The sequence below is a fragment of the Anomaloglossus baeobatrachus genome, chromosome 7, assembly GCF_048569485.1.
Source record: "Anomaloglossus baeobatrachus isolate aAnoBae1 chromosome 7, aAnoBae1.hap1, whole genome shotgun sequence".
NCBI classification, from domain to species: Eukaryota; Metazoa; Chordata; class Amphibia; order Anura; family Aromobatidae; genus Anomaloglossus; species Anomaloglossus baeobatrachus.
This window is the reverse complement of record NC_134359.1, coordinates 234,620,629-234,642,350: the sequence shown is the minus strand read 5'-3', so window position 1 is coordinate 234,642,350 and position 21,722 is coordinate 234,620,629. Positions and strand designations below refer to the sequence as shown.

General features: G+C 42.9%; 1 protein-coding gene across 3 annotated transcripts in view; it reads left to right on the top strand.

Moving 5' to 3' along the window:
- Window positions 1-21,722, top strand: part of SNX29 (sorting nexin 29) — a 584,130-nt gene that overhangs the window by 491,998 nt on the left and 70,410 nt on the right. The window contains exon 21 of one of the 3 annotated variants that reach the window (XM_075317955.1): window positions 2,195-3,028. The exons of the other annotated variants lie outside the window; for them this stretch is intronic. Coding sequence (XP_075174070.1) covers window positions 2,195-2,204 — 10 coding nt within the window. The 3' untranslated portion in view covers window positions 2,205-3,028. Of the gene's footprint in view, window positions 1-2,194; window positions 3,029-21,722 lie in introns of those variants that run through there. 3 annotated transcript variants of the gene reach the window in all.

The window sequence follows — 21,722 nt, the reverse complement described above, 5'->3', positions numbered from 1 at the left end:
AACTGGATTTTATAGGGTTTTCTAATCCAGACAACCTACTTAAAAATGTAGGTTTGAAATCTGTTCAGAGTGTGCTCAGACAGGTGCCATGCAGTGGCTTTCCTGCTTCTTTTTCATTGTTTGTTCCTCTTGCATATTGACTACTTAAAAATGTTGTGCCTGAGAACTCCGGATATGCAATGCGATGGTGAAGACAGGGCAATAGGATCTTATCCAATATAAAGGAAATGAATGAGAGCGCAAAACCGCTCACCTTGTGTGGTTGTGTGACACACAACCAGTATGAGAATCATATCCGCTGCCACAAGGTCCACGAGCCCTGTGGTTTAAATAGACCAGGTATTTCTCAAAAAGAGTTCAAAGGGTTACTGGTGGATCCCACTTCATGCAAAAAATTCTACAACTTTCATTCAGTAGATAAAGGAATGGACATAAAAACCGGAAAAAGTGTTGTTCTTCTTTTTCTTCCCCCTCCTCTTCCTCTTTCTCCTCCTCCTCTTCTTACTCTTCTTACTCTTCTTACTCTTCCTCCTCTTCTTCCTTTTCTTCCTCTTTTTACTCTTCTTACTCTTCCTCCACTTCCTCCTCCTCCTCTTTCTCTTCTTCCTCCTCTTCCTCTTCTTCCTCTTCTTCCTCTTCTTGCTCTTCTTGCTCTTCTTGCTCTTCTTACTCTTCTTGCTCTTCTTACTCTTCTTACTCTTCCTCCTCTTCTTCCTTTTCTTCCTCTTTTTACTCTTCTTACTCTTCCTCCACTTCCTCCTCCTCCTCTTTCTCTTCTTCCACTTCTTCCTTTTTTTCTGCTTTATATGGCCATTATTTTATCTACTGAATAAAACTTGTATAATTTTATGCATGTAACAGTTGGATCACCAGTAACCCTTTAAACTCTGACTCAGACAGTCATGTGTTCTTTTGACGCTTTTTGAGAAATGCCTAGTCTACTTTTTGCCACACTACTGTTAATCTGCTGCAATTTGGTGCCTGTTTTGAAGAAATTGGGTTTCACTTTAATAAAGCGCCTCTGCATTCACACCACATTTTGGACCTTCGGATTATCTACAGTAGATTGATCCATATTTTTCCTGGTTCCTTCTCTGTTGAGAACTCAGGAGACTGTGGCTGTTTGTTTTTGGCATACCGTACATATGCTCAGACATAAAGGCCCTGACCAGCGTTGTTCACATCAGTCTTGATGAGTGATTGTGCTGAATTCAGAGATGCCTTATTTGTTAAGAGGCTTTTCTGAGAATGCCCCTCTCCACAATCTTATTCCAGATTCGTGACATAAGGCTCATTGCAGCTCGTCATGAATAAGACGAGCGGGCGTCTCCATGCCCCGTCACACCCACGTCCTGCCCATGTTATTGGAATATTTGCACAATTTTGCATTGCACAAATATTTTGCGACTTTTCAAAGCATTTTATTCCAGCATTGAAGCCTAATCGCTTTGATGAATTGAGGCCAAGCCTCCACAATGAGCCACTCAGATATTGATCTCGGTCTTGTTTGTATTTTCATAGAAAGTTATGTATGTAGAGATGATAGTACGTAGTGTATCCATAATGGAACCAAGTTCTGCTTTTAATGGACATAATTGGGCATGAGAACAGAAGTTTGAGATCTGTAAAATTCTTCTAATGCTGGAGTAGGGCATTCTATAAATCAACAGGGTACAAAGTCTAACAAATAGCTTTATTTTTCACCCTTAACCACTTTAAAGAGGTATTGAGACGTTACTATTCACAGTCCATAGAAATGTCAGGGATTTGGTGGTAGCAGCAGTTAGCATCACTTCTAGAAGAGCAGTCAATAAATGTTAGGTAACTAGATGGGAGCAAAGTCATGAATGGTCAAAGTGTGGAGCTGGCGAATAGTCTATAGGGAAAAAGGGAGGACTATCTGGGAATGAGGCCAGAGTCAAACAGGAGATAGAACGAATCCCAAGGCACAGCAACAGGAGTCGGGCCAAGGGGTAAATAACATAATCTGCAGGGAAGGCAACAGACTGAGATTAATAGGCCACCATGCCCGATGTCACCAGCGGTGCTACTTAGTTCAGCAACCCATTGCCAATAGCTGTTATGAAGAAGAAAGCTGCCGCCACTCGCCGGAACTTAAATCAAGATTCTGATTTTACCGAATCCATGATGGAGATTGACCATTTTGACTATCCATTGTTTTCTTTTTTTGCAGAGCTGAATAGAGCAACATAATATGCTATTGTGATGATCAAAAGCCACAGAAACCTGACAGAAAATGACTAATCTAATTGTGAACAATGCTTAACATGGAAAGATGTCACGTCAATAACTATGCATGGAAGCATGGAAAGGTCTAGCAGTCACAAAATCATCCAGCTAAAGGTCCGGCTTTATCAAGGGACAGATCAGTGCAATAAAAAAAGAAATATGCTGACGCATTTTGAGCCTCCTTAACCTTTTTTTGTGCTTTATTAGTCTGAGGTTAACTGGCACACAATTTGGACTTTAGAAAATGGGAAACAACAATGTATATCTTTATAAAATTGGAATATGCACATAAGGACTGTACGTATGTCCTGTACAATTCAATCGCATGATGACCTCCTGCTATAATTCCCAGGGCCTTCCTTAGTGAAGACACATTGATCTGTCAGGCCCAGTGTATTTAGCATTGATTATTGTGCCCTCTGGACCTTTTCTTGTACCAATTTTAATTATAGAGTCAAATCTTCAGTCTTTTAGTAGATGAATGACTTTCATTGCCACTGATTCTAAATTCAGTGTATAGTAATGTCGTTTAACTAGCAAAACACCTAGTGATCCCACAATCGACAGGATGAAATATGGGTCATTTAAACGCTGTGTCCAGAAATCAATAGCTGCCGAGGTAGAATGGAGGTTATGTATTACGTTTTATTGAACATAATATTGCAAGTAGTTACTTGCTTCTCTTTGCCCATAAAGAGTATTGAGTTACTGAAAGGGTAGCATGTATGGGATCGCTGCGTGATGGAATCAGATGTATGTACTGTATGATTATTAATACGTATACTGCACACATTAGCCAGGTATTTAATTTCCTCATCAGTCTAATGGGAGGAATGGCAATATTGTGAAAATAATAGTCAATACATTTACTTTGCAAATGACTGAAATATGCAGTTATCTCTTTAACATGTGATAGATAGTAATTTACTTTATTGATTGTCATCAATCAGAGAAAGTATAAAACACAACGAGGATATGTTTCTAATGAGACCAAAGAATAACTTTCTAAGGCTTTGCTCACAAAAAATTTTTTTATAACAGTTTGTTAGAGTACAAACAAGTGGAAACTGAGAAGAAACTTTCCAAATCTCAAAATTCTTCAAAAACGTCTGAGTTTTCTCTCCGTTCTTGCTCTGTAAATGCTGCAAAAAGACTCTGGGATCAAGAAAAAGAATCTGGGCCCTATTCATCAAGAAAAAGAGTCTGTGACTGATTCATCAAGAAAAAAACTCTGGTCCCGACTCATCAAGAAAAAAAACTCTGATCCCTACTCCTTAAGAAAAAAAAATCTGGTCCCGATTCATCAAGAAAAAGACTCTGCGCCCGACTCATCAAGAAAAAAAACTCTGATCCCTACTCCTTAAGAAAAAAAATCTGGTCCCGATTCATCAAGAAAAAGAGTCTGGGCTCGATTCATCAAGAAAAAGAGCCTGGGACCGATTTATCAAGAAAAAGACTCTGCGCCCGACTCATCAAGAAAAAAACTCTCGTCCCAACTTATCAAGAAAAATATTCTGGTCACGATTCATCAAGAAAAAGTTTGTGGGCCCGATTCATCAAGATCAATGTTCTCCCACTCCAGAAATCTCACTCCATTCAGGTACTGGATTGCAATTCTTGGAGTAGGGAATGCTACAGCTCATCAGAAATTAGGCAAATTGGGGCATCCCGACGCACTCCCATCTGGCCCCTGCTCTGCCCATTTTTTCGAAGTTTTGAAAAACTGGCTTGAAATCGACAATAGTTGCACATACACCACGGGCACACAGCTTCTTTTTGTGAGGCGATTTTCTCCCAGGATCAATCTAAAAAAAGCCCCATAAAATAAACATAATACACAGTGAGTCAAAACGATATTGCTGAGCACGTTTTGTCCTTTGTTAAATCTTTTTAAGTTCTTCATGGTTTGGAAATGCTGAAGCAGTTAAAAGCAGTGACATACTCTTTCTTCAGTAACTTCCTAGAGGAAGTAGTCTTCTCTCTATATTTGAAAGTATAGAGTAAATGACGCCAACGGCTGAGCCGCCACAAGGATGACGCCAGCAAAGCCACTTCAGAAGGATGACTGCTGGAATGTTCCTCACGCGGGTACACCTGTGAAATCTCACAGGGTGTGCTGGCATCTAAAAGTCATTTTGTGCCTAAGATGGTCCATGGAGTCCCAACCCAGTTTATAATTTATCTATAGTAGGACTATGGACACACTCAAACCTGTTCACATTTATTCCGCGGGAAGAGAGGGATAAGCTTCTGCCAGATTCCTCTTTTGGTGATTATCTTCTGGTTAACAAACAATTGCGCAGGTTAAAAATGGCAGCATGTCCATGGGTGAGACTTCATACAGAAACTTGATGTGGCATTCCTGGTTCCCACATACTATGTTAGCGGGAGTGGTAGATCCAACTACCAACCTACCTGCTGGTTCTTAAAAATCAAAGCCTAGAAATGATGTTTTTTTTACTTTATTTTTTATTATAGAGTTATTTTTCCTGAACAAATCCTAGGTTTTCAGATTTTGTATTTCACTAAACTATTGGTAGAAGCTGCTCAAATCAGGGATATCATAGCCTGGATGCACAATTGTAGCTAGATACAGTTAGGTCCAGAAATATTTGGACAGTGACACAATTTTCGCGAGTTGGGCTCTGCATGCCACCACATTGGATTTGAAATGAAACCTCTACAACAGAATTCAAGTGCAGATTGTAACGTTTAATTTGAAGGTTTGAACAAAAATATCTGATAGAAATTGTAGGAATTGTACACATTTCTTTACAAACACTCCACATTTTAGGAGGTCAAAAGTAATTGGACAAATAAACCAAACCCAAACAAAATATTTTTATTTTCAATATTTTGTTGCGAATCCTTTGGAGGCAATCACTGCCTTAAGTCTGGAACCCATGGACATCACCAAACTCTGGGTTTCCTCCTTCTTAATGCTTTGCCAGCCCTTTACAGCCGCAGCCTTCAGGTCTTGCTTGTTTGTGGGTCTTTCCGTCTTAAGTCTGGATTTGAGCAAGTGAAATGCATGCTCAATTGGGTTAAGATCTGGTGATTGACTTGGCCATTGCAGAATGTTCCACTTTTTTGCACTCATGAACTCCTGGGTAGCTTTGGCTGTATGCTTGGGGTCATTGTCCATCTGTACTATGAAGCGCCATCTGATCAACTTTGTGGCATTTGGCTGAATCTGGGCTGAAAGTATATCCCGGTACACTTCAGAATTCATCCGGCTACTCTTGTCTGCTGTTATGTCATCAATAAACACAAGTGACCCAGTGCCATTAAAAGCCATGCATGCCCATGCCATCACGTTGCCTCCACCATGTTTTACAGAGGATGTAGTGTGCCTTGGATCATGTGCCGTTCCCTTTCTTCTCCAAACTTTTTTCTTCCCATCATTCTGGTACAGGTTGATCTTTGTCTCATCTGTCCATAGAATACTTTTCCAGAACTGAGCTGGCTTCATGAGGTGTTTTTCAGCAAATTTAACTCTGGCCTGTCTATTTTTGGAAATGATGAATGGTTTGCATCTAGATGTGAACCCTTTGTAATTACTTTCATGGAGTCTTCTCTTTACTGTTGACTTAGAGACAGATACACCTACTTTACTGAGAGTGTTCTGGACTTCAGTTGATGTTGTGAACGGGTTCTTCTTCACCAAAGAAAGTATGCGGCGATCATCCACCACTGTTGTCATCCGTGGACGCCCAGGCCTTTTTGAGTTCCAAAGCTCACCAGTCAATTCCGTTTTTCTCAGAATGTACCCGACTGTTGATTTTGCTACTCCAAGCATGTCTGCTATCTCTCTGATGGATTTTTTCTTTTTTTTCAGCCTCAGGATGTTCTGCTTCACCTCAATTGAGAGTTCCTTAGACCGCATGTTGTCTGGTCACAGCAACAGCTTCCAAATGCAAAACCACACACCTGTAATCAACCCCAGACCTTTTAACTACTTTATTGATTACAGGTTAACAAGGGAGACGCCTTCAGAGTTAATTGCAGCCCTTAGAGTCCCTTGTCCAATTACTTTTGGTCCCTTGAAAAAGAGGAGGCTATGCATTACAGAGCTATGATTCCTAAACCCTTTCTCTGATTTGGATGTGAAAACTCTCATATTGCAGCTGGGAGTGTGCACTTTCAGCCCATATTATATATATAATTGTATTTCTGAACATGTTTTTGTAAACAGCTAAAATAACAAAACTTGTGTCACTGTCCAAATATTTCTGGACCTAACTGTAAGTTCTTCTCTGAAATGCTTTGGCATTTCAGAGACCATACAGTTTGGAGAGCCAGCCGGGGATCATAGTCAGAGGAGAGACTAGTCTTGTGCCGCCCTTGCCTGGCCTGCACAGCTCTAGTTGATTGATATTTATCTCCCTATGTACTCACACTGGTAAAGTGAGACATGTCAGTCACGTAGAATTGTGCATGGTGAAGATGGCCAGGAGTGGCACTGGACAAGTCTCAAATATTCCTATAGTCCCTGGCCAGATTATATAAACTTTGGGCCCAATTCATTAAGGTATTTACGTCAGAATTCTTAAAATGTTGCAGTTTTATGCCAATCCTGATCAGCTTTGTCAAAGCAGGCAGAGTATAGGTGGGATGGAGTGTGGCTATGCTATTTTAGTGGTATAATTTTGTCAGAAATATACTCCAATCGTTGGCTGAGGACCATGGCACTTAGTAGAGAAGTTGTCATATTGAAAGGCAACTTCAGATCACAGAGCCATCGCAGGGTCTGGGAATACAAATTCATTAAAATGTTTAACTCTGTGGACACAGGACTCAACCTGTAAGGAGGATTTATGGCCCATTACAAAATCCGAGGAGTCTGCTCCAGAGACAGTGAAGGCACCAGACCTCTGATCCTACATGGATATTGGGGCAATAAAACTTTCACACCACTAATCTAAGCTAATTAAAGGCCACGTCTCACTAAGCAACATCGCTAGCAACATCGCTGCTGAGGCACGACTTTTGTGACGCAACAGCGATGTTGCTAGCGATGTTGCTGTGTGTGACATCCAGCAACAACCTGGCACCTGCTGTGAGGTCGCTGGTTGTTGCTTAATGTCGTGGACCATTTTTTAGTTGTTGCTCTCCCGCTGTGAAGCACACATCGCTGTGTGTGACAGCGAGAGAGCAACAACTGACTGTGCAGTGAGCAGGGAGCCAGCTTCTGCGGACGCTGGTAACCAATGTAAATATCGGGTAACCAAGAAGCCCTTTCCTTGGTTACCCGATATTTACCTTCGTTACCAGTGTCCGCAGAAGCCAGCTCCCTGCTCACTGCACACATAGCCAGACTACACATCGGGTAATTAAGCCGATGTGTGCTCTGGCTAGGAGTGCAGGGAGCCAGCGCTAAGCGGTGTGCGCTGGTAACCAAGGTAAATATCGGGTTGCTTACCCGATATTTACCTTAGTTACCAAGCGCAGCATCACTTCCACGCGTCGCTGCTGGCTGGGGGCTGGTCACTGGTTGCTGGTGAGATCTTCCTGTTTGACAGCTCACCAGCAACCCGTGTAGCGACGCTCCAGCGATCCCTGCCAGGTGAGGTTGCTGGTGGGATCGCTGGAGCGTCGCTTAGTGTGGCGATACCTTAAGGATTCACTCTATAAACTTAGTATTTGTTTATATAAAAGCCCTTTTATTATGCCATCCCTCTGCTCTGTTTGTGTATATATTTGTGTTTCTTCAGATATTTTGTTATACCATGCCTGATGAAGGGACCTGAGATGTCTCGAAAGCTTGCTTTGTAACATCCTATTTTATTTATTATTATTAGGTATCATAACAACATTATAATTTTGTTTTTCTCACTGAGAACAATCAATCACTTAGTAGAGAGTCACACATCACTTGTAAGATCCGCTTAATTCATTAAGTGACGTGAGTATATAACAAAATAGGTTCATGTTACTGTAACACCCCCCTTCATTCAGTCAGGCGTGTAAAATGATGAATTAGACCCCTTATGTCCTGCCGATGGGTTTGGGCAGCATGGTCAACTGACAGGTTCCTTTGAACAACTTTGGTAAGAGATGAGCCTCTCTAGTACTTTTTCTGCAGCTAGCTTACATCTGGTACTGGGCAATGTCTATAAAAACAATTATCTTAGGCTGCTTTCACACATCCGGTTTTTGCTGTGCAGCACAATCCGGCTCTTTGCAGAAAAAACGCAACCGTTTGTATTTTGCTGCCGGTTGCGTTTTTTCCGCATAGACTTTCATTAGTGCCGGATTGTGCTGCATGGCCTTGCGTTTGGTCCGGTTTTTGCCAGATGCGGCATATTTAGCCCATGTGGCGGCCAGATGGAACGTTGCCTGGCACGTTTTTTTGTCCGTCAAAAAAAAATGCATCGCGCCGCATCCGCCGATGCGGCGCTTTTTCCAATGCATGCCTCTGGACGCCGGATGCGGCGCGATGCGACAAAAACCGCTTCCGGCCGCCGCATGCGTTTTTTTGCACTGCGCATGCTCAGTAGCGTGCCGTAACCGACAAAAAACGGACAGGCCGAATGTAAAAACTTATGCAAAGGATGCGTTTTTTTCGCCGCATCTGTTGCATAGCTTTTAGATCCGGATTTAGCCGCACTGCTAAAACCGGATGTGTGAAAGCAGCCTTACTGCATACCAATATGCCTGGTCTATGAAATCTAAAACTAAATCCCCCCCTCTCCTATATCCCAATATGAGCTCACCAAAGGGTGCTTTACACGCTGCAACATCGCTAGCAATTGCTAGCGATGTCAAGCGCGATAGCACCTGCCCCCGTCGTTCTTGCGACATTTGGTGATGATTTCTTTTCCTGAGGAAGGAGATGGATGTCTGTGTAACGCGTAGGAACTGTCAAATAAAAAGGAAATCGTTTAATTTACACGCATCAGTGGTTTTTAGCGCAGCATAAACCCGGTCTTCTCTTCTACCGGTGTGATACAAAATTCCTCTCCCGGGGCTGCAGCTAAACCACCAGGCACTCACAGGCTATCATAAGGGGTTGTGACTGGCACAACCTCACCAGGTGAGTGCTTCTTTGTCTTGTCTGTCTACCCTCATACCGGGTAAGACCCTATTGCGCTTTTTTCCACCCACCAGTACTCATAACTAGTGATGAGCAAGCACTATCATGCTCGGGTGCTCAGTACTCGTAACGAGCAGTTGGATGCTTGTATGTGTGCGACTCGAGTACCTAAGTAAAATGGAAGTCAATGGGGAACTCGAGCATTTTTTTTTTTATTTTTTTTTTTTAAATCTTCTGGAAAATGCTCTAGTTGCCATTGACTTCCATTATAATTAGGTGTTTGGGTCTTGCCCTTCCAGCTGCTTGTTACGAGTATTGATCATTCGAGTATGGTAGTGCTCGCTCATCACTATTGGGTAAAATGGCGTGATAAGAGAGCAGACAGATCATTTGACAGCTTTGTACAACCTCCTAGACCTCCTCGGGTCCACATGATGTTTCTATATGTCTCAAGTCTCTCTGCCTCCATGTGGGCTCAGTGCATTATTGTAACCCCCTTTAGTATCAGTAGGCTAAATTGCCTAAGATCTCTTTTTTACATACAAATGGTTACAGTAAATTAATACAAGGAGAGCTTATGTGTAACTTTTTATAGTGTCATAATATTTTATGGAACCTAGCTGATTTTCCGGATTGGCCTTCATTGATCACAAGAGATCATAAACCAACTACGGCAGATAATGTATAGAAAATTCATTTTTTCATTGTGGTCACAGGATCACAAAAAAAATGTTTTATAGCATCTACTATCTTCGAGTTCTGTATTTCACTTGATGTTCTTTCTTATATTAAACCTTGAACTGTTCTAAGTATGGTCTCATTTCTGGCTGTTTTACAAACTAATCACAATTTTCCTAATTTCATTTCTTTAATGTTTTGTCATTGCTTTCTTTTACTTTATTGAGTTGTCTGGTTTAAAATCCATTTTCAATTACTCAATTTGGGAATTTTGAGCGAATGGGGTATTTCAGTGTACAAAGACAATTACCTGTCTATTGAATAAGTTACAATTATTAGATTGTTGTGGGATTACAAAAAGTTTTTTGGTTTCACTTTTTTTTTGTGTAGCATAGAAAAACTAAATATTTTTATTACCTTTTAACCACAAACCGCATTAGCTGCTGTTGACAGATCTGGACTCCTAAGCAACTATTAAACCATGAAGATCAAAAAGTGTAGTTAACATATGATTGCAATGAGTGTTAATGAATTTTGGGGGTTTTCCCATATGGTACATTAATGGTATATCAACTGCAAATGCTATAAATATTCAATATATATTCATCTATAATAATGGCGAGATTAAACTCCTGCACGGCTGGGTCTTAGTGGTGGGATTTCCTTCATTGCACATTGATGGCATATACTCTCAAAATTCCAGGCACAATTATTAGGCATGTGACACAGTCATGTGGTTTCTGGCTATAGAAGGTCACAGCAATTGGCTGCGCAAAATGCTCCCTGACTTTCCATTGTCCCTGCTGTCAGTATTCATTGTACTAGGTTGCTTTCCTGCTGGATTCATCTCTCTCCATTTTGGACCCAGCAGGAGCTCGCCTTCCACCCAGCTGCTGATCATCAGTATCCTCTTGGTGCCTAAATACTACCTTCTTCCCTGAACTTGTGGTGGGGATATTATTCAGTTCATTCAAACTCTGGTTGCAAGCAGGGGGTTTGTACTCATCTGTGGTGTTGTTGCTGAAGCTTGCTAAACTCTTGCCTGTGTCATCTGTGGATAAGTAGTTCATGCTTTTTCTCGCAAGTGTCCTCCTTGTGTCTTATTTTAGCGTTTAGTGGGGTTGACAAAGAGCTCATCTCACCCATTTCCTATTTAGGGTCCAGTACTAGGGATACCCCGGGTCAGGTATCCGGCTCGGCGCATAGGTGCGGAACCTTTCTAGGGTCCAGGGACCAGCTGTAGGTTTGGTCAGGGGTCACCATCTCCCCTTTCCCTAGATGCAGGGGCCCCCTTCCCTTTCGCCATTCACATGGTACTTCCCTGTGCCTAGAGTGACAGCTTATTGGATGAAGTAGATGAGGTGACGTGTATGTGTGTAATAGTTAGTCTGCGGCCTAAGGATACAACACCCTTTATCAAGGTGTCCAGGATTATTACGCACTGTGTTGTCCTCAAGCAAGAGGGGTCAAAAAAAGAGATTTAACTGACTCTGAAACGGCAACATTTTTTAAGTCTTATAGATTGACGCAGAACCATTGAAATTGCTAAGATGGAGCTTGATCACAAAACCATAAAACTTTAGTTATAAATAGTCAGCAGGAGTGCAAAAATGTGTTGAGAAATAAAATATGCTCTAGTGTCGTCATATTCCAGAGCTGCAATGTCCCTGGGGGCTCAGAGCTACAAGGTGTTCAGTGCTCAGAGACACGGGAGACGTAAGGAGGCTGAAACTGACCCCAAGTGATCAAGACACAGCAGGTGAAATGTCAAGACTAGGCCAAGAAATATCTGAAGACAGATTTATCAAAGCTTTTACTGTATAATGAGATGAGTGACGGTACTAGTTTTCCAATAATTCTGCACATAGATATTTTCCTAAGAAACACAAAACCTCACTTTTCCTTTTCTTAAATATTCAGCTTTCATATTTATTAACCTTTTCGATTGACTGACCGCTCTGTAGTTGTTCAATAATAAAATTAAAGAAGTTGTCCACTACTTTTACCTTGATGGGCAATTCTTAGCATAGGTCATTCTTGTCTGATCGACCAGGGTATGACACCCGGCACCCCCGCCTATTAGCTGTTCTCGATGCTGGTGGCAGCAGACAGATGGAAAGTACCCGGTCACGGCAGCTATCGGAAGACGGAGCAGCTCCAGAACTGAGCATTTCTGGCTTCCTGCTGCCACCACAGAGAACAGCTGATCGGCGGGGATTCTAGGTGTCAGGTCTCGGACTGTCAGACATTGATGACCTATCCTAAGGATAGGAATAATTCTGTGGCGCAGAGAAGTGCAATAGGGTTTTACCCGGTATGGAATAATAGAGAAAAAATTAGGCACACTCAGCTATTGTGGTTGTGAAAGTCACAACTCCTATAACATATGTGTAGAGATGGTCACAGCCGCAGCCCCGAGATGTAGACGTAAAATAGATTAAAGAAGAAATCAGGTATATGCCGCGCTGTCACTATGGAATCCGATGTTAATTTAATTCCTTTGTTCTTTAGACAGGTCGACGCATTTTTGGCTAGTTTCACACTTGCGTCATTTGGCAGCCGTCACAATCCGCCGCTTTGGGAAACAGCACAATCCGTTAATGGATGTGTGCCGTTTCCCATAGATTTGTATTGACGACACATTGCGACGGATGGCTGTGCGCGATATCCGCCGGCCGACGCTGCGTTGCATTCGCCGGGCGGAAAGAACGCAGCATGTAGCGTTTTTCTGCGCTTCCCAAAGCGTCAAAAAAACGCAATGTGCTGGATTCCGTCGGCGTCCGTTGTTTTTATAATGGAAGCCTATGGTGGCGGAATCCGTCATTTGACGGATTCCTGTGATGGATCCATCTTTACATAACTGAGCATGCTCAGTTGAGTAAATCACTGAAAAAAAGCTACAACGAATTGCGTTGTTTTGCAGGATCCGTCGCATCAGTTGTGCCACTATATGCAACACATCCGTTACATCCGTTATACAACACAATGCGACGGATGCCGCACAACGCAAGTGTGAAACTAGCCTTAGAGACATCTCTCTCCATCAGGACATCAAAGGAACTGCATACCCGATTTTCTTCTCCAATCTATTCTTCTTCTATCCTAAGGATAGGCATCCAGTGGTTAAGTAGTGGACAACCTCTTTAATGATCATCATTAAAAAAAAAAGGCTAATAGTTCTACCCACAGTGTAGTATATGACCCAAAAGCCAGTTCAGATAAATTCACCATTACGCATTAGACATAGATATGGGGACAACAGATCTGTCAACAACTTGCTGACAGTTTCCATGTAGCAGAATATACACGGTGGCTCAGTGGTTAGCAGTGCAGTCTAGCAGCGCTGAGGTCCTGGGTTCAAATCCCACCAAGGACACCATCTGCAAGGAGTTTGTATGTTCTCCCCATGTTTGTGTGGGTTTCCTCTGGATGCTTCAGTTTTCGCCCACAATCCAAACACATACAAGGAATTTAGATTGTGAGCCCTAATGGTGACTGATAATCACATCTGTAAAGTGCTATGAAATTAATGGTGCAAATAAAAATACACATGTATATTTTATTTATATACTGCCACGATATTCCGCGGCAATTTACAATTAAGTGGGGAGGTACACACAAAGACATCACAAAGTAATACATAGTTCAGCAGTTACAGGAGAAGTGGAAGAGTGACGGCCCTGCTCACAAGCTTACAATCTATAAGGACATGAGGATGAGGAGGCACAATAGGTAAAACTGCTTGTCATGTATAGTCCAGCCTTAGTTATATATAGGGGTTTTCCTATAATGCTGCATGAACAAAAAGTAGTATCTTTCTTACTACAGTTATATACAATGTCCAGTAATAATATTCATACCCCTTTAACTTCCCCCATTTTTTTCACGTTACGCCCTCAAACGTAAATGTATTTAATTGTGATTTATGTAAAATACCAACTATAGGTAGCAAGTATTTGTGCAGGGTAAAGGAAATCATGGTTTTCTAAATATTTTAAAAATCTAAATCTAAAAATTGTGCTGTGTGTATGTATTCAGCCCCCCTGAGTCAGTATTGTGTAGGATCACCTTTCACTGCAATGATTGTTGTAAGTCTTTTGGGGGATGTTTCTACCAACTTTGTACATCTCTAGAGGCGAAAATTTTTGCCCATTTTTCTTTGCGCACACGCTTTAGCTCAGTGATATTGGATGAACAGCAATTTTCATGTCTTGTCACAGATTCTCACTGGGATTTAGGTCTGGACTGTGACTTTACCATTCATACACATTAATATGCTTTGATATAAACCATCCATCATAGCTCTGGTAGTATGTTTAGGGTCATTGTCCTGCTAGATGGATAACCTATACCTCAGTCTCAAGTATTTCCAGCCTCTAACAGATTTTCCTCCAGAATTGTCCTGTATAGTCTTCAGATTTAATTGTACCCTGCACATATTCAAAACACCTGGTGTCAGAGACCATAAGGCTGCCCAAAATCATAAGCTATGCTCCTCCATGTTTCACAGTAGGTACAGTGTTCTTCTCTTGATGTTTTTTGTTTGTGTCTATGAACATAGAGCTGATGTGACTTGCCAAAAAGCTCTAGTTTTATCTTAACTGTCCAAAGGACATTCTCCAAGAAGCTTTGTGGCTTGTTAATATGCAGTTTTGCAAATTCCTATGTTGCTTATTATTGATTCAGTAGTGGTTTCCTCCTTGGTCGTTTCCCATGAAGTCCACGTTGACGAAGGCAATGACAGATTGTGCAACCGGACACTGATGTACCTTGGCCTTGGAATTCACTTCTAATCTCTTTGAAAGCTGTTCTGGGCTCTTTGTGTTATGCGTCTCTTCAGTTTGTTATCAATTTTCCTCTTGCCACCATCTCTACGGAGGTTGGCTTCAGTCCCATAAACCTTAAACTTTTGAATAATATGTGCAACTTTAGTAACGTGAACATCAAGCTATTTGGAAATGGCCTTTTAAGCCTTTTCCTTTAACGTGTGTCTAATTTTCTTTCAAATCTCCTGACACAGCTCTCTTCTTAGCTTTCTTTGTACAGTGTGGCACACACCATGATACCAAACAGCACAATGACTACTTTTTCCCCCCATAAATAGGTAGACTGACTGATTACAAGTTTGTAGACGCCGGTGATACTTATTACAGGACACATCTTAGATTACCATGTCCCTGTAGTCAAATTATTTTCAATCTTTTCTAGGTGTACCATCATTTTTGTCCAAGCCATTTTCATTAGTTTCTTTTTTTCTGTTGAACCATAATTCAAAAGCAACGTGTAATTTTCATTACTTGATATTCAGTAAATTTAAATTGAAAATTACTTCTGGCAGTTTCAAGTTATTTCAGTGACCATTGTGGGTTTTCTTATTTTACAAGAAGGGTTCCAATAATTTTGTCCAAGTGTGTATATATTCTTGCAAAATCCTAGTAGCCAAGTCAGAGCATAATGTACTGCCACTAGGTAAAGATTACTACACAAATAACAGGAATAAAAATAACACTAAATTAACCAGAAATGCACCAGGAATGACTTACAAACTCATGGGTCTAGTCTATGTAAAAAAAATAAATAGAAAAAAAAGTCAATAAATACCTAATAATACGAGTGTGAGCACACCAAATCACAGCATCGCAATGGATTTATATTTTGTCATTGTGGTGGCTAGAAAAGCAATGCCTTCATGGGAAGGCAAACAAAACTACCTGGAACAGATATATTGCAGTGGCGGACATACTGTCGGTGCAAACTATGCAGCTGCGCACAGGGACCCAAGAGGTAGGGGGTCTCATATCCACCTTCAAAACAGCAGGTGGCTTCTATATCAGACACATAAAGGTCTGTATCATGATAAACTATTGGACTGCAAAGGGCCCATAAATGGTTCTTGCATAGGGGCCCCTTCTGCCTGTGTCTGCCTCTATATTGGATTAAGGGACTGTATTGGATTAAGGGAATAGAAAGACTGCAAGGTTAAGACAGGTTATTAATCTTGGTAAAAAGACAGCATAGGGGCAATCTATCTGCAATTTAGAAATAAATGAACAGTACAGAGATCATTTTAATGATCTTATTACACCTAGGCCTGCAACAATGTAAAGGGGCCACTGTAACGCTTGCGGCCAGTGTAGAGGCAGCAAGCAAGATTAGTGCACCCACTGGGGGACCCAGCTTACCCTTTAGTGGGAGGGCTTAACTAATCACCCACTGCGAGGCAGACCAGGGCAGTGACTGGGACTGTGGCAGTTTACCCCCAGGGCAGGAATAGACGGGTACAGGCGGGGTGACTGAGCAGGCTGGACAGGCGGGTACGGACAGGAATGGTGGACATGGCAGGAATGGACAGGTATGGGAAAGCAGATACTGAAGACAGACACAGGGATAACTGTGAAAAGAAGCACAGGACCTGACAACTAGCTATGTAGCAGACTAAAACACTGACCGTCTAAATAGAGGCATTGCACAGGCACCTCCCCTAATAAGCAGATGCCTTAAATACACTGTGCAATTCCTGGAACTAGCACGCCAGCCCTTTTAGAGGATGGCCGGTGTGCACGTACATCTCAGTTGCTCTCTCGGGAGGGCCTGTGTGGCATGTACAGGGCCCAGGAGGGGGAAGGAGGCAGCAGAGCACGTGGATGGCCGGGGGAGTGCAGGGAAGGACGCAATTTGGCTGGGGCAGTGGGTAAAGGCCCCGTCACACACAACGAGATTGCTTACGAGATCGCTAACGAGATCGTTGTTGCGTCACTGTTTCTGTGACGCAGCAGCGATCTTGTTAAGTGTGACACCTACCAGCGATTAGGCCCCTGCTGTGAGATCGCTAGTCGTTGCTGAAGGGTCCAGACCATTTTTTTCAAAGGTGATGGCCTGCTGGGCAGTACACATCGCTGTGTTTGACACCTAACAATGACCTCCTATACAGGTCGCTCATTGTTATTCAGGTCGCTCATCGTTACTGCATCATTGGTCAGATCTGACTGTGACACATCTCACCAGCGACCTCCCAGCGACTTACCAGCGATCCTTATCAGGTCGCATACTTTTCGGGATCACTGGTAAGTCGTTAAATGTGACGGGGGCTTTAGTCAGTGTCTCTGATGCCGGCGCTGCAACATACTCGTCATCATAGAAGTGGATTTTATGCTGCAAAAGCAGTGAAACTATAGGAATCTCTGTTACGTAATGTTGCGATGATCAGTTCACTTAACAAGCTCAAGGTTGTACTGGATGCCTTTTGTTGAAAAATGGGATATTGATTCAGTGAGTTATACCGATTGCCTTATTTTGAATCTGGAAGAATTCACTAGCGTGCATCTTAATTGATGGTAGTATGGCTATCTAAAGTGTAAGAATACCTAAAATAAACTGATCTCCTGTGTTCAAGGCCTAGTCACTTGATCCTTCACCCCAATTACCCCCAAGATAGATGCATGTCCCTCCACTAGGACCCAAAGTGAATATACTGTATATGGCATATCTTATTGATATGCCAATGGGATAGGCTCTTTACGTCAACCAAACCCATAAATTTTGTCAGGACCTAAAGTCCAAGTCATATGCATTAGTGCATTAAGACTTTCCCCTAACAGATGACATCACGGGAGCTAAGTCGGCTGCCAAATAAATCTGGCTGCAGCTTATAAGCACTCATGTTATTAGTTGAAAGAATGGAAGTTCTCCTGACTAAAAACACGAGTGCCCATGAGTATGAGCCAGTTGGGACAGATAGCTGCTCATTCAGCTAACATGGCACAGTCCCAAGTATTGACCCTCATTTTAGGACTGACCACAAGTCTCCTAGTTCCAAACTAAACAGCCACATAGATGTATGAGTCTCTTTAGTTCAGGTTAGGAGACCAATGGTCAGAACTGAAGTAGCAGTCCAGACAGTTATATAGGGACATCTGAATTTGGTTTTAGGTATTAAAGGGTTTCTCTGGAAATACAAAAAAAACAATAGAGAAAATCCCAGGAAATGCTAGAATGGAAAAAAAAAGTGCAAACAATAGGGTAAACCAAATAGAAGAGAAATAAGATTGGTGTTACTCACCTAGGGGGTTATATAAAGACCACCATGCAGAAAAGAAAACGGTATCAGTCGCTGCTGCCTAGTGGCTGGGGAAAATCCACAGATAAATAAAAGATAAAATTTTAAAAAAAAACAACTTAAATTAAGCCGTTCAGCTAAAGGAAGAATTCTTGCTGCTGCATAAAGACAGGATGGACAACAGTGTTAGTGGCCTATCTTTACCTCAGTACCTCTGATATTTCCAGTATTATATCAAATAGTGTTATCAGCAGTGTGAACAGCAGCTTCTTCTTTCCTCAGTGCCCTTTATTTTTTCAGTATTAGATCAGATAGATAGGGTGGACAGCAGCGTGAGCAGCCTCTTCTTACCTCACTACCCCTAGTATCTCCTGTGCTAGAGCAATTAGGGTGGTTAAGGCGGGCTTTACATGCTGCGACATCACTAGCAATTGCTAGCGATGTCGAGCGCGATAGCACCCGCCCCCGTCGCACATGCGATATGTGGTGATTGCTGCCGTAGCGAACATTATCGCTACGGCAGCTTCACACGCACTTACCTGGTCGGCGACGTCGCTGTGACCGCCGAACAATATCTCCTTCAAGGCGGCTGGTGGAGGCAGGTAAGGAGATGTTTCTCGTTCCTGCGGTGTCAAACACAGCAATGTGTGGTGCTGCAGGAACGACAAACAAAATCGTACCAGCAACAGTAACGATATTATGAAAAGGAGCGACGTGTCACCAATCAACGTTTTTTGACATTTTTGCAATTGGTGATCGTTGCTCCTAGGGTTTACACGCTGCGATGTCGGTAATGGCGTCGGATGTGCGTCACTAACGACGTGAACCCGACGATATATCGTTACCGATGTCGCAACATGTAAAGCCTGCCTAACAGTGTGAGCAGCATCTTGTTTCCTCAGTACCCTTTATTTCTCCAACATTAGATCAGATAGACAGGGTTGTCAGCACTGTGAGCAGCTCCTTCTTTCCTCAATACCCTTTATTTCTCCAGTATTAGATCAGATAGACAGGGTGGACAGTAGTGAGGGCAGCCTCTTCTTACGTCACCACTTCTGGTATGTCCAGTATCAGGTTAGGTAGACAGACTGGATAGCAATGTTAGTGGCCTCTTCTTTCTACAGCCTGCCTGGATCTCCAGTGTTAGATCAGTTAGACAGGATGGTTAGCAGTGTCAGTAGCCTCATCTTACTTCAAAACTCCTTCCTACATCTCCTTACACATGATGGGAGGGCACAAAGCTTCCTTTAGTACATGCTCACAAGCTCCTGTCCTATTACATTTTCAGACAGATTTCTGTCAGTCTAAAAAAGCAAATCATTAATGTCTATAGTGATTAACGTCGAAGACAAAAAATATTGTGGATTGCAAAGAAAAAGTATTTTGGATTTTTTTTTTTTTTTTATGTAATTTTCTTTTAGATAATTTTTTTCTTTTCCCGCAAAGCCCTTTAAATTTTGACCTTCTCAGCACTACTCTTTTCTTCAAGTTTGAGTTTTCCAGAATCTAATTCCATGTTTAAACATTATTTTGTGACTTTAGAAATGCCTGCAAGTCCAGTTATAGTTTGGCCTATTAGACATCCACATTTGAATCACATCTCCCTGTGATAGAAGAGGTTTCAATGAGATAATAGATAAAGTGCCAGGTAGAGCTGATGCTAATGTAATTGCATTAATCATGTCATGATAGAAGTACGTTTAGACACATCCCTGTGGTGAGCCACTTTTTGGAGACAGCAAATGACCCAGTTACTTTGTGGAGGTGAGAATATAAAACATCCTTAAGTAGATAAATGTTCAGGATGTTCTGGTGAGTGATAACGGCTGGGATATTTAAAGAGAAGTAGCGTCTTTTCATTAAAATTCTATAGTCATTAAAGATTGCAGCACTTATGTAATATACGCGACATGGCCTAATGTGCCAGACAGATCATTACATCAATATGTGCTTGTTGAATATCTCACTTTAACCACCATAGGCCTGCAAATGGAGCTGGCCTCTCTGGAGAGGCTTCAAACTAAATTGTGTTTTGAGTAATTATAGATGTGTGGTGAGTTTTAAAAGTTCAGTGTAGCAAAGAGGTAAAAAAAAATATATATATAATGTGTGTGTGTGTGTGTGTGTGGTTTGGACACACTTTCTCATCTATAGAACAACTGTTAAGAGGGGACTTTGTGCAGCAGGCCTTCATGGTAAAATAGCTGCTAGGAAACCACTGCTAAGAACAGGCAACAAGCAGAAGAGACTTGTTTGGGCTAAAGAACACAAGGAATGGACATTAGACCAGTGGAATTCTGTGCTTTGGTCTGATGAGTCCAAATTTGAGATCTTTGGATCCAACCACCGTGTCTTTCTAGAAAAGGTGAACGGATGGACTCTACATGGCTGGTTCCCACCGTGAAGCATGGAGGAGGAGGTGTGATGGTGTGGGGGTGCTTTGCTGGTGACACGGTTATATATAAAATAATACAAACCACATCAATATAATGTGTGCTCACTCTCCCCCATGTGCTTTCTTCTCCTTTTATGCGCTCTCTCCCCTGTTGTCTCTTTTCCCCCTCTGCAATATCTCCCCTGTGCATGCTCTCCCTCCCCTGTGCAGTCTCTCTCCCTGTGTGGTCTTGAATCTGTGCTCGCTCTCCCCCTGTGCGGTCTCTCCTCTGTGCTCTCTCTCCCCCTTGTGCGGTCTCTCCCCCTTGTGCGGTCTCTCCCCCTTGTGCGGTCTCTCCCCCTTGTGCGGTCTCTCCCCCTTGTGCGGTCTCTCCCCCTTGTGCGGTCTCTCCCCTTGTGCGGTCTCTCCCCTTGTGCGGTCTCTCCCCTTGTGCGGTCTCTCCCCTTGTGCGGTCTCTCCCCTTGTGCGGTCTCTCCCCTTGTGCGGTCTCTCCCCTTGTGCGGTCTCTCCCCTTGTGCGGTCTCTCCCCTTGTGCGGTCTCTCTTTTCCCCCTGTGCGGTCTCTTTTCTCCCCCTGTTCGGTCTCTTTTCTCCCCCTGTGCGGTCTCTCTTCTCCCCCTGTGCGGTCTCTCCTCTGTGCTCTCTCTCCCCCTTGTGTGGTCTCTCCCCCTTGTGCGGTCTCTCCCCCTTGTGCGGTCTCTCCCCTTGTGCGGTCTCTCCCCTTGTGCGGTCTCTCCCCTTGTGCGGTCTCTCCCCTTGTGCGGTCTCTCCCCTTGTGCAGTCTCTCCCCTTGTGCGGTCTCTCTTTTCCCCCTGTGCGGTCTCTTTTCTCCCCCTTGTGCGGTCTCTCTTCTCCCTCTGTGCAGTCTCTCTTCTCCCCCTGTGCGGTCTCTCTTCTCCCCCTGTGCGGTCTCTCTTCTCCCCCTGTGCGGCCTTTCCCCACCCTGTGCGGTCTCTCTTCTCCCACCCTGTGCGGTCTCTCTTCTCCCCCCCCTGTGCGGTTTCTCTTCTCCCCCTCTGCGGTCTCTCTCTCCCCCTGTGCTCTCACTACTTCCTTTGTGCGGTCTCTCCCGTGTGCTCTCTTCTCCCCTTGGCTGTTGTCTCCCTTGTGCTATTTTTCCACTTTGCAGTCTCTGTCCTTTGCGCTCTAACTCACCTCTGCTCTCTCTTCTCCCCCACCACACACACACACACACACACACACACACACACACACAAAACTATTCATACCCTATGAATTTTTCCACAGTTTTTTCACGTTAAGTCCATGGCCGTTAATCAGTTAAGTCCCTCTGTGAATCTCTGATAG